Consider the following 13,403-nt stretch of genomic DNA (forward strand, 5'->3'; position numbering starts at 1 on the left):
AAGGGGAATTCTTTTACCATCTCCCCCTCCTTTTCTCCCAGTTTTTAATCGCCCTGCCTAAACTTTCAGGAACTTTTCTTCTTCTTTTTTTCTCTTCAGCCGCATTACCGTCATCGTTGTAAATAATCCTGATTTATGACAAGCGTTAGCTGTGTTCAATAAATGCAATTAATTACTGCTGTCGGAAATTATAATTAATAATTACCTATAATAACGTGGACAGTGATACCGGATGTTGAATACGTGACTTGAAAGTAATCTGCACCAGTGTCAGTGGGACCGTAAAATTAGTGTTTGGAACTGTTTTATAAAGGGCGTTATCGAACCATTATTATTATTATTATTATTATTATTATCCATAGAAAGTCTCCCGCGGGCAGCTAATAGCACCCTCCCTTGGAAGCGGCTGCCCCTAGCGTCCACACGTGGAGCTGCAGCAGCGGCCTCCGCCAGGAGCTGCCTGCCGGCCTGAGATTGGAAGCCGCGCGCCCGGGAGGGGAGAGGAGAGAGAAGCGGAGTGGGCGGGGTTGAGAGGGGCGATTACGAGAGACTCGAGCTCGGCACGAGCGCGCCCGGCGCGCTGGCTTCTGGGTAAGCAAATGGCCGAGCGGCAAAAGGAAACGCCGAGGGGGAGGAGGAGAAGGCAGGAGGTGAAAGGTCACCGGCCCGCAGGCCCCGCCCCCTGCGCCCGGGTAAATGAATGGAAAGAGCCCAGGCGAGAGGGGGAAAGGGAAGCTGCTGCTGCGGCGGCGGGTTCCTCATGCTAAACTGCGCTTGCCTGCCTGCCTCCTGCCTGCCCGCCACTCTTCTTCTCTGGGGGGAAGGAGGCAGCGACGCCTTACATTGGCGTAAGGAGACGTTGGGCCCCTTCTCTCCAGTCTCCTCCCCTCGCTGCTCCTGGACAATGCAGCCGAAGGGGAGAGCTATAAACATTGGACGGGGGGGGGGGGATCCGCTGCTGCTGCTGCTGCTGCTGCTGCTGCTACGCGGGGACAACTTAGGCAATGCCGCCTCCACCTCCTAGCTTGGGCCACAACAGGCCCCGGGTTCTCCCTGCTCCCGCCGAGGCAAGAAGCGCTTTCTCGGCTGCAAAGGACCTTGCAGCCTCCAGTTCCCGCTTCCCCCTTGCCCCACAAAACCCCAAACAGGAGAGCTGTTCGTGAAGGCCTTCCTCAGCCCGCGCACGCACGAACCTCGCCGGGCCCTTTTTCTCCTTTGCTCCCCGCGATCGGGGGGCGGGGAGACCCTGATATATTCCCTACGTTTCCTTCCTGGGCCGCTTTTCCGAAGGCGGCGGCGGCGGCGAGATTTTGCGTTTTAAAACGCAGCCCCGTTCTTCTTCGCGCGGCTCGTAGCCGTTTTTTTCCGCGCCGAGCTGGAGGCGCCGGCTCGCCTTCGGAAGGGAGGGTTTAGGTGGTGTTTGGGTTTTTTTTTCTTTTCGCGGCCGAGACGGCGCGAGCCGTTTCTCCAGTTTCAGCGCCGCTGAATTGGCGGCGGACCCGTTTGCTGCAGGCGGTGCGAGGGAGGTGGCGGCTGCTGCTGCTGGGATCCTTCTCCCTTTCTCTTTTGAGTAGTATTTAAATCCGCGCGCCGGTGGCTAGTTTCTCAAACACCCCGCTCGCTCCAGCCTTTCTTACCTAAAAGCGAAAAAGTTGTGCGAGTCGCCTCTCCCTTCCCCCTCCCCAGTGTCTCCTCGATGAGAAATGGAGGAAGAAAATGCAAAACGCTTCATAGGGAGAAGTGGTCCCCTTTGTTCTGGCATTGTTTCTCCACGAACTGGCGGCTACAAGGATAAAACACTTACCTTCTCTCCTTTTTGCTGCGAAATCCAGACGTTCCCATCGGCTGCAAAATACACAATCCACCTTAGAAAGGGACTAGAGATGTAGAGAGAGTTTGTATTCCGTTCTTTTGCGCGCTCTTCCCATTTTGGGGCAAGATTAAGTTGCCGAGCACGTTGTTGCAAGCTGTAGCCCCCCGCCTCAGTGAATGGTCACGTTTAGGACCCTCCAAGGCCATCCTAAGTCTGCCAGTAGAATCCGAGGGTATTGAAGGTCTAAAACTTTCAAAAGGAAAGGGGGCCTGGAACTAGCCAGAGAGCTGCAAATATACACTAGGATGCCCCCCGCCGCCGCCACTACACGCACATACGCACATGTTTGCCCCCCTCCCTTAGCTTTAAATAAGGAAACCTTCCCCGGTGAGAGTTTAACGTGAAAGAAAGAAAAAGTTTGCACTTTATTAATTCCTTAAGAGCGAATGTGTTAAAAGCCGATCCCTGCCTGCATTTGAAACCCACTACCCTTCTTGTTCTCACCCCATGTGGCAAAAGTTTTGAATCTCGAAATAAAAACAAATGAGCCGGCGGTAGAAAACGAGGTTGGAAAGTTTAGGTTATGGTTGTAGCTGGGAGAAAATGTGTCGGAGGAGGAGGAGGAACAGTTTTTTGTTTTGTTTTTAAGAGGAAATGCTGTTGGTGTTACTATTTTGGTAACGCGATGATCAAGCGAGCAAAAGGAAGCCCATTCACTGATTTCTGCATACTCCAGGCGATGTTTAATGCTCAGCCTCGCAGGTATTAGTGTCCAAACCTGCATTTAATCTGATTATGATGAGGTTTGCTGATACAATGGATAGTTGAATAGATCCTTGTGTCTTAGCAAATGAGATGGATTTTCGGCTTCCCTCGGTTTCCGGGCATGAGAGGAAATAAGGCTCTGATTGTCCACCAACACCTTCTGGAGCCCCTCAAACATCTTTGGGTTTTGGTTCTGGGTGGAAATGAGCATAGCCCCCTCAGCGCCATATTGTAACACCGCGCTGGATGTCCCGGCTCTTTTATGGCTAGACCTGAAAGTTTCGCTCTGTGTGTGCAACTGGAGAAATGAAGAAAAATAACAACAAATATGGAGCAGGCGTCTCTGGTGTCTTTTCTGTCCCTCATGTAACGCTCCCCATTTCCTCTTTACCACCCTTCTAAAAAGGTGATCTGCTGCATAGAAAAGGAATGAAAAGATTGCAATAAAAGCAAAACCGAGTAAATAAGGTTGAGGGCAGAAGGAGAGGTTTTCTTTGCCAGCCTTTAATTGCCACTGAAACATTCTACAGTTGTAAACATTCCTTATTTATTCAGCCCAAATAGGCAGGCATTGTCTTGCTTTTATCGCAATCGTAATTATGGTGTCCTTTAAACTGGCTGATAGCTAGGGAGATAAGGGAATGTGCCTGTAGCTTCAGATCAAATCTCTCTCCGTCCCTCTCCCTCCCTCTCGCTCTCTCCCCCTCCCCGGGTCATCAGGATCCCCACAGTCCTTAGAGATGAGGAACGCTGGAAGACTCTGGCCTGGCCATTCCTTACGTCTTGAAAGTGATTTGTACCACATTGCTAATTTGGTGCAATCCCTAACCCTTTGGATCTCGTGTGCGTTTGTAATTGCCTTTTGCTGCTTGCTTCAATTTTTGGTGCGTTATTTTTGGCGGCAATTTGGAGGGGGGCGTTTGGGGTGGGCAATATATCTTTTGCAATCGAGTCCAGGCGTGTGGGGGGGGTTCTGCCCACCTGTACGTCAGAAACACCAGCGTGTCCCTGAGTCTTTGTTTACTGCACCTTTGTGTCTAATTAAAAATGCACACTTTTAGGATCCTCGCAGAACAAAGCCTCCCCAAATCCCCCTTTACGTCCAAGGATTTGCAAATTTATAAAGGCTGCATTGAATTCGGGATGGGTCAAGGGGCAAAAAAAGGGTAGGAGGTCACTGCATTTTGATTATGGGTCAGTAGGCAACATGGCAGGCAGTTTGTGTCCCAAAAAACCTCTTCTTTAAAAGTGAGGTTTAAAAACAACAAGGATGAGCGAAGTTTCTAGGGGAAAATTTGACGATGAAAGAGAAGAAAACCTCTTTTCTTGATATTTGCAAAGCAAGAAGATATGTCCATGTGAGAAAACAAAGCAGTCCTCAACAGCACTATAAATTGTTGCTCTGTTTACAGAGAAATAACTCACAGTGTGATGTGTTGCAGGAACTTAGCTATGGGTCTTGGAGTGTCCCCCACACCACGCAAAGCCTTTAACTATACTGGGTATTGCTGTAATGTGTCAAAAGGTGTCTATGCTTGTCCTTTTTAAAATAAGTGTATGTGGAGGGTTTTTTTAAAGTCTGCACTTACGTTTGGCTGAATGATATGGGGAGCTGAATGACCCTTTTGACAGGTTTTGGTCCCTTTGCCATATTCCCCAACTGTTTCTTCCCCTCCCCCAATCCGCCCTGGATATATTATAGGGGGGACTACAGGCAATGCACCAACTCTGAAAATCTAATTTAGGCTGGGAAATGATATATTTTTACCTCTGAAATAAAATAATAATGATTATAATAATTATATGCAGAATAACCCACGAATAATAAGCTGTGCCAATCGGAAAAGGGTTATAACCAAGAATAAGATAGTCTGGAGGTGGCTGTTGTAGTGTGAAAATGCACCAGGATACGGAGAATTCGAGGACCTAGTGAAAATAGAAGCTTAAAGTGCTGTTGCATTTCACAAGTAAACATTTAAAGGGCTGTAAATGGTGCTCTGAGTGACTTGCCCCAGAAATAAGAGGTCAGCCTGGATTGCAGGGCTGTTTAAACATAGTCATGATAATACAATGAAAATATATCAAAGCACAACCTCAGAGGGCGTTTTCAAATATATACCCCCCTCTCTCAAACGCAGACACACTCATCTCCCAGTAAACCCCCCTTTCCCCAAAAAAGCAGCGATACAAGGGAGCTTCTATATATTTTTAATACCACAGAGTAAAAACAACAACTATGCAATCTGAGATCAATGGGAATAGGTTTACAGCATTGGGTGAGGAATATTATTTTTCCTCCTTATTTTCTAATTAGGTTTGTCGTTCGCCAAGAGTGCTTCAGACTGAAATATCATCTAAGGTAAAGAAATCCTATCTAAGGTAGGGTATACATTACAGACTGGGGCTACTCCATGGGAAAAGGAGCACATTTGATTGATAATCTCTCTCTCTCTCTCTCTCTCGGAGGTGAGAAGAGGAAAATGCCTCATGAGCGTTCTCGCTATCCACAACCCAGTTGAATTGTTGTCCAAAGGCTGAACCCGATTCAATCTAATTGATTTTCGAATTATTGATTCCATTAATTCCACCGCGTCCCATTCATAACTACCGGGACTGATGCCTGAAATCAGTGTCACTAAATCAGCTTAAATTCGAAGACTTTCACTTAAAGGTTTTCCAGGCTGCAAGACGACCTAAAATCCAAGTATTTCCTCGTCTAACTGGTATATGGATCCACCGGCAGCCTTATCTGTTTCGCCAGAAAGAAAAAGAAGGCCACATTTCAGCCTCAGGTAAAACACACACCCTCCCCACCCTACAAAACAAAACAAAACAGATTCACAATGCAGTGAACCTCACTCTTTTTCGCTGTGCAGAGATTTATTCCTAAATCCTTCGGCAGGATCTGCAAACATACAGAGATCTTCCTGGCATTTGGAAAAATAAGTCCCGCGGGTTGCAGAGCAACTTGCTTCCAACTAAGCGTTTTAGGGTTGCAGCCTACTAGTCCAAGCCAAAGCACGTTTACTTGGAAGGAAGTTCTACTCCGTTTAATTAGGGCCCCCCCCCCATCCCGCCCCGAAAGCGTGCTTAAAATTGCATTTGAATTCAAGGAATCCCCCGTAGCTGGACTGGAGAGGCGGACTCAGTGGCAGGGCCGAGAAATTGTACTGCCTTTGATTTTCCTCTATGAACGCTGCCGGCGTCTGTTGTTCACTCAGGGAAATCAGTAAAGTCTCGCCTAATTTTGAACACCGCCGACAACACCCCAATATCTATCCGCTCCCCCAGCGTGTGTGGCTGTGTGTTTTGGAGGGAGCGTTCTCACGTTAATAATCTGAAGCTGCAAAACTGTTGCTAGCTTCGGTATGCCTGCCTGCGAATCCACTGGAAAAACCTCCTCGGCCTTCCTTTTGCTTCCAGAGAGGGTCCTCGGTCCGCGAGGGGTTGTGGAAATGAGGATCGACTCCCGAAGTGCGTAAGGAAGATCCCCGATATGCAGCGGTGTGTTTTGATGACCACAAGAAAACTGGCAGGTTCCTCCCCTCCCCCCCCCCCGCAAACTCAAGATGGAGAAGTTTCAAGGAACAAAAGGCTGCGGGAGGGAATCTGGTGGGGGAGTTTCAACTCGACTCCAATGTGCCTTTCCCATGTGTATTGAATATTTCCTTAAGATCTCTGTCTTGGTGTGTGTGTTTATTTGTTTATTAACTGATCTAGTCCTACACACACGCACAGTTGTTACCACGATTTTTTTTTCAAATAGAGAGTTAACGTTGTACCTTGGTAGAAATGTCGATTTGCTAAAGAAAAGCAGCTATTTAAAGCGCACACACACCCGATTTTGTTGCTTTTAACGTCGATGTTTAAAGCAAACAAAAACTGGGGACCCAGCCTGAAGAAGCCAAAGAAGCAGACGACTGTAGTCGTGTGTGTGTGTGTGTGAGAGAGAGAGAGAGAGAGAAAGAGAGAGAGAGTTTGCGAGGCAGAATGGATGTGGCCCTGTCTCTGAGCCTGGATGCGCTTGTTGTGTGGCTGAGATCCCCACAACCTCTTTACTCCGGAGTACGCCACCCTTTGCAAGGCGGATGACTTGGTTGTATAGCCTGTGCCGATTTGGAACCTAAAAGTAACCGAGCCACGACTTTAGAACTCAACTTTGCGAAATAGACAAACAGCGAGGCATCCGCCGGAACTTTAAAGCCAATACCTCGGGCTTCATTTACTTTGTGGATCGGCCTGTCAGGGATGCCATCACCTTCAGCATCAAATTAGGGGGAGGAGGGGGAGGAGCAGCGTTGTGTGGGGCTGTGTGTGTGTGCCGGGAGTGGGGGGCACGAGACGACGGCTGCCATCCTGGGGAATAGGAGACCGAGAACAGAAGGGTCTGAAAGGTCCCCATTGCTTAACCCTGCAAAAGCTGATACCGCTTTATTTCCCTCTTCGCCGCTTCATTCTACACCCACAGCCACACCCCCACACCCCACACAAAATAAAACAGCCAGGCAGCTGTTTTCCCTCCAAACTTTGCTTTGCAGCTCCAGAATGAGAGGCGATGTCTCCTGCGCGAGGGGGAAGAGGAACGCGCACAGGCGAAGGCAGCCAGATGCGGAGCTCAACTGGGCTGCGAGGAGCCTTCCATTCATTGTTCGCCACCGCCTTTCGATTGCGTTGGAAGGGCTGTACTATCACGAGACCCTGGACCAAGCTCTCCTTTTCGCTCTTGTCTCAAGGGAGAGCTATAATATAGAACATTATATATAATCACACCCACACATATATAGGAATGATATTCCTTGAGACAAGGGTGTGTGTATAAATTCTTTCTTTCTTTCTTTCTCTCTCTCTCTCTCTCTCTCTCTCTCTCTCAACAGTTTCTTGCTTCAAGAGGGAACCGGGCCTTGAAGCTCGGAGAGAAGAAGTCACTCCGTGCATGTTGTGTCGCCTTCTGTCTGGCGAGCAGCAGCCGAGCTCCACGGCTTGGTCAAGCCCAGCCTGAGTTGAGAGGCGAGGCCACGGACTTTCTTAATTTCCGGGCGCTCGCCAGCACCCCTTGGCCCTTCGGTCCTCACACTGGGAGCTGGGAGGGGGGCGGTTGGAAGAGAGAGAAATCGCCTGCTGAATTTTACCTAGTCATGCACAACGACCGTGAAAATGAATACCAACCAAAAAAAAAGCAAGAGCAGGAGATTGGGGGGGGAGGCAGGATGAGGTTTTTTTTGTGGGGACTGGACGGGACTGCTGAGCTCTGTTGGTAGACTTGCTTATTTGTTTTCCCAGTTCCGGCGTAATCATTCTGCAGCCGCTGATATTATGGGGCATAGGACTATGGGAATCTATATCAGTGGGGCACATGGCCTTCGAAGACAGGCCATCTTCTTCTTACCTTCCGCCCCCCCCCCAACACACCCACACCCACACACACACCCTGTTTCTTCGTCCGAGGAATCCCAGTGGTTTTCCTGGAGCACAGGGATGCATTTCATTTTGGCTCTGGCCGCGAGCTCCTCTCTGCAAAGACACAGCCACTTTGTGCTTCTGGCCGGAATTCGGCGTGAATCGATTAGCGACTGCGATCCACCGCAACCCCGCGGACTAGCAGGATTTGGATCGACGCCGATTCGACTCCGGCTCGACTGGGGCTTCAGCCGCTTAGATGCGGGGAATAGGGCCGGGCTGCTGGTCATTTTGCCGTTGGGTTGGGATAGATCTGAAAGACGGAAGGGCTTGGAGGGGGGAATAATACACTCAAACACCCCCCCCCCCAAATAAGACAGTATAAGTTTTTCGTGGGCTGGGCCTTATTTCCCATCCCTCTTTTGTCCACGGAGCCGAAAATATTCGGCCGCCACTTGGGAAAGGTGAAAGTTGGAATTGTTAGGTGGGGGGGAGAGGGAGAGCCTTTTCTATAGAACGATGGAAGTGTGCGGGGGGGAGGGGCAAGACTCTTTCCCGCACCCACATTCAGACACGGAACGTGTGAATAGGAAACCCCTTACACCCAGACACCTTCAGTGAATTTACTATTCCAGCGGCGGGGAGGGGGGGCAGTCTCATCGCCTGGACCGCAGGTAGGGGGGAAGAACCCTCAGCCTCCAGGGAAGTTCTAGCGAGGGCGGCACCCTGGAAGTCAGAAGCATCCCTGTGACCCATTGCAATCTTCCCCCTCCTCCTCCCTCCTCCTCCTCCTCCTCCTCCAAGCTTTCCTCTCGGCTCTGTTGCCATCTTTTTCCCCCTGCTGGAAGCAATCAACACGCAGGCGATCCTGGCGTGGACGCGCGGACCGGAGGGGGGACTCCCTCCACCTTGGGAGCTAGCACGGGGGAACTGTGGAAAAGTAGAGACCTTGCTGCTGGCTTATCTCGGCTTTGTTATGGGTCTGACGTGAGCCCGCGTCCCGATCTCTCTCTCTCTTCCCCCTCTCTCTTCCAACCTCCTCCTCTCCCCCTCCTCTCCCCCTCCCCCACCCCCAATATTACAGGCAGAATTTCAGAGAAAAGTGTTACAGTATTGCGGGGCTGGAGCTCAGGATAACCACGCAGCCCTAAATAATTCCCACCCACCCCCAGTAGCACCAACTTAAGCTATCGGAAAGAGTGAGAGAGAGAGAAAGACCAGGAGGAAGAGGAAAAGAAGGGACTTAAGCTAGCGAACGTGAGTATTCTCGTTTTCCGAGTCGTTCACAGAAATATACAAAATAACGTCAGACAAACCCCAGGGGTTTTTTTGTTGTTTTTGTTTTGTTTAACTATGCTTGCAAGCCAAAGGAAGGGGAATACCAGTTGAGGAACCCTCCTTTTGACACGCATTGCAGAATAAGCGCCCCTTTAAAATGGTTACTTAAAAGCTCCCCCTTCCAATCTTTACACCCACAAAATTCGTATCGTGAGGGAAACAGCTTTCTGTCCTCCCCACCCCCGCACTTTATCCCCACTAAATAACCCCAAGAAGGTTTCCAAATTCCATTTATTTCTTATATTTGTTTCAAATAATAAAACAAAACCCGTGTCACCGAGGGCTTCCAAACCCGGTCCTTCAGTCGCCAGCGCCGCCGAGAGCGAGCTGTGGGCTGGCTGGGAGCTCCGGATTGTTTAATAGAAAGATTTATATACTAACAGTATTATTTACTTTGGGAGGGGAGGTAGGAGCCTAAGAGTATGCTAATTAGCCAGAGATTTGGAGGGGGGGAGCTGCGAAGGGGGTGGAATATCAATTTTTATTGCATCACCTGTCAGGAGTGTCCAATCAGCGCTGGCTTGAGGGGAATTAATTGATGAAGGTGTCTCCGGACCAGCTCACTTCCCTCTGTCATTTGATTTGGAGCGAAAGCAGCGGCGGGAAGAGCGGCTGCGTGGCTCGGCTCGTCTCCGCACAGCCCCCTTTGGCTCACATTCCTTTATCCTGGCTGGGCAGTGCGGGGAAGCCGCCAGCCAAAGGGCACAGGTAGCCAGCCTGCCTCAGTGCCGTCGAGAAACACCGGGGGCAAGCGAGCCAATCGCTCCCGCCCAATCCCCTAAGGCAGCTTTCCAGGACCTGGATTTTTTAAAAATCCCCTCCCTATAGCGCTCAGTCCCTCTTTCTTTCTTTCTTTCTCTTTCTTTCTCTCTCTCTCCTGATTCCAACATCTCCCCCCCCGCCCCCCGCCTAAAGTTTGATCGGGTATAACAGGCTTTGTTCTTTTCCCTCCAGCAGGATGCCTTGAGACCCCGCTCCAGCACCTGGCTGAGGATTTTTTTTATATATATATAAAAAATAGCCTTTTCTCGCGTGGATCTCCTCTCCTTCCTTGCCACCCACCCCACCCCCTCCATCCGCCCCCGCCGGCTGCACACCTTTTCCTCCCGCCGCCGAAGGCTGCTGGTTCCAACTCCGGGGTGCGGCGTGCATGTGTGGGGGTTGGGGGGGCCCCTCCGGCGCCCCCTTTTTATGCTCCCTCCCGCTGCCCGGATGCCGGGACTGCTCTGAGGCGCGCGCCATGGGAGACCACCTGAAGTCGGGCTTCGAGGAGGTGGACGGCGTGCGCCTGGGTTACCTGGTGATCCGGGGCAAGCAGATGTTCGCGCTGTCGCAGGTCTTCACGGATCTGCTGAAGAACATCCCTCGGACGACGGTGCACAAGCGCATGGACCACCTCAACGTGCAGAAGCACCACTGCGACCTGCAGGAGCTGCGCAAGCTCAAAGCCATCAACTCCATCGCCTTCCACGCCGCCAAATGCACCCTCATCTCCCGCGAGGACGTCGAGGCGCTCTACACGTCGTGCAAAACCGAGAGGGTGCTCAGGACCAAGCGCAAGGGGGCCGCGGCCCTCCAAGAAGCCCCCGGGCCGGACCCTTACGCGGCCTTCTGGAAAGGAGGCGGTAAACTTTGGCTGGGTTTGAATGGAGCCGCCGCGCCTCTGGCCAGCAGCGGCGGCGGCGGAGGCAGCAGCGGCCGCCGACGGAAAGCGTGGCGCGCGGCGGCGGCGGCGGCGGCGGCATCGGGCGCTTTCCTACCGGCTTCCGATCTACCTCACTTTTGGAGCAAATCGCCTGCGCCCAGCGCGCCGGGACTGGCGCGATCCCCTTGCAAAGGGTCGCCAAACTATGAAACTGCGCCGCTGGCGCCGCGCTACGTCTCGCTGGCGTCGGAGGCGCCTTGCTTTCGGAGCCTGCTCTGCTCCAAGCACCCGCACTACTACTACCACTCCTCGGCCGCCATTGCCAGCCAACCCAAGCTCGTCGCCGCCGCCGCAGCAGCCGCAGCCGCAGCAGCAGCTGCCGCCGCAGCCGCCGCCACGTCGGAGAGCGGCCCGCTGGCTCTGGGTTGCCGCTCCAAGAGGAAGAAAGCCGCCGAGGGGCGCTTCCCGCTGCTGGTGCCCCGCGCCGGCAAGCCCCCCAAAGCCGCCTCGTTGGAGAGGCTGCCGGGCTTGAACGGCTTCCTGGCGCCGGCGCCGCCCCAGCAGCCTTTCCCGGAGCCCTCCTACAGCAGTGACTCCGACTCCAGCTCCTATTCGGACCACGCGGCCAACGACTCCGATTTCTGCTCCAGTTTGACCAGCAGCAGCAATTCGGGGTCTTCGGAGGACGAGGAGGGCAGCTACGCCTCGGATTCCAGCGAGCTGAGCTCCGACGAGGAGGAAGACGAGGAGGAGGAAGAGGAGGAGGAAGAGGAGGAAGAAGAAGAGAGCAGCTCCGAATCGGACTCCAGCTCCGGCTCCAGCCAAGCATCCGTGCAGAGCATCCGCTTCAGGCGCACCAGCTTCTGCAAGCCGCCCGGTCTGGCGGGGGTTCCGGCCAGTCTTTTGCCTCCAACGCCCGCCTCGGCTGGACGGGACGAGAGCCTCCCTGGACCCGCGCGGAGCATCAAAGCCGAGGCGCCCGAGGAGGACTGGGGCATCACCCCCGCCGGCTGGGTCCCCAAAACCGAGCCCGGTGTGGATTGCCACTGCTTTGGGGAGCTGAGCCAGGTCCGAAGGGGCGGCGGGTGTCCCTCTCCCTCGCCCGACGTGAAGGCTCCCGACTTGAAAGCCGCCCCCTGCCTGGCCAGGGGGTGCCCTTCACTCAGCCCAAAGACGCCCCACGCTTTGCCACAGCCAAGGTTCCTTCGAGACGCGGCGAGAGGCTGGCCCACCCGCTCTCCTCCTCCTCCTTCTCCAGCTCCTGCAGAGAGTCCTACTGCTGCTCTTGGGGTGCCCCCAGAAGCCCCCCAGCCCCATCGCCCATTGACCCCCTGCCTGGGCTGTTCCTCCTCCCAAAGCCAGCCCGAGGTGCTTGCTGCTGCTGCTGCTGCTGCTGCTGCTGAATACCCCGAGCCGCTGCCCCTTGTGCCCATTGCCCAGATTAAAGTCGAGGACAGCAGTGCCAACGCCGAGTATGGCGCCCTCCCCGTTCAGGGACAGAGCCAGCCCCCGCTCAAATGTGAAGGCAGCGATGACGAGCACAAGCTGGAGGCGGACGGCGAACCCGGGCCCTCGCCGTCTCCGCCACCCAGCCCGACCCACCAGCCTCAGGAACTTCTGCTGCCAGCCAAGGAAGACCCCGCCTGCTGCACTGACGAGCCCCCCAGCCCTCCGCTGAGCCCCCCGGGCCAGCCCGCCCCGTCGAGCCAGGCCCTCGCCTCCTGCACTTTAGGCGCCGCCGCCGCCGCCGCCGCCGCCAAACCCGAGGATGGGGAGTACAAATTTGGAGCCCGGGTGAGGAAGAACTACCGGACTTTGGTGTTGGGCAAGCGAGCCCTGCTGCCCAGCCCGGCGCCGCTCAAACCAAATCTGAAATCCGTCCGGAGCCCCCGCCTGCCCGCCGGGAAGCTCCTGGACGCCCCCGAGGGCGCCCTGGACGACTTGACAGTTCTCAGCCGGCGCAAAAGGGCGGCCGGCCACGTCGCCTCGGCCGTCAAGAGGCCCTTCAGCTTCATGGGCAACTTTCCCTGCCCGCCCTCCTTGGTGGTGGGCCTCGACGGGGATCTGCTGCCAGCCTACACCTTAAACACCGCCAGGGATGCGCAGCCGCCTCCCAAGGCCCATCCTGTCTGGAAATGGCAGCTGGGCGGCTCAGCAATACCTCTTCCACCCAGCCACAAATTCAGGAAATTTCATTCATGAGAGAGAGATTGAATGGGAACCCTACTTCATGGTCGTTGTTGTTGTTGCTGTTGTGTTGTTGGTCTTTTTTCCTTTTTGGGGGGGGACCCCAACTACTTCTTTTCCTGACCTTCGAGAATCTTACGCTGGATGCTGGTCCCGCCCCTCATCACATCACATCCGATTTGATTTTGATTTTTTTTTTTTATGGTGTGGGGGAATCCTGGTTTATTCTATTTTTGGAGAACGACGAAAATAAAACCG

General features: G+C 53.4%; 1 protein-coding gene and 1 long non-coding RNA gene across 3 annotated transcripts; both read left to right on the forward strand.

Moving 5' to 3' along the window:
• The first annotated feature begins 551 nt into the window (after nt 1-551).
• Nucleotides 552-6,257, forward strand: LOC308459310. Of its 2 annotated transcripts, none has more exons than XR_013977987.1 (2): nt 552-591; nt 4,893-6,257. It is a non-coding gene; the product is annotated as an uncharacterized lncRNA (long non-coding RNA). The 2 variants fall into 2 exon arrangements; XR_013977988.1 differs by having other exon boundaries at nt 588-692.
• A 4,204-nt stretch (nt 6,258-10,461) lies between these two features.
• On the forward strand, nt 10,462-13,361 carry SKIDA1 (SKI/DACH domain containing 1). The gene has a single exon (XM_080974409.1). It carries the CDS (start codon nt 10,464-10,466, stop codon nt 13,158-13,160), a length of 2,697 nt encoding a protein of 898 aa, XP_080830535.1. The 5' UTR covers nt 10,462-10,463; the 3' UTR covers nt 13,161-13,361.
• The last annotated feature ends 42 nt before the right edge of the window (nt 13,362-13,403 follow it).

The sequence above is a fragment of the Podarcis pityusensis genome (genome assembly GCF_964106645.2).
Source record: "Podarcis pityusensis genome assembly, chromosome: 12".
NCBI lineage: Eukaryota > Metazoa > Chordata > Lepidosauria > Squamata > Lacertidae > Podarcis > Podarcis pityusensis.

Excerpts from the sequence above, each read along its gene's own strand:
- SKIDA1 (XM_080974409.1), top strand. The coding sequence starts at position 10,464 with ATGTGTGGGGGTTGGGGGGGCCCCTCCGGCGCCCCCTTTTTATGCTCC.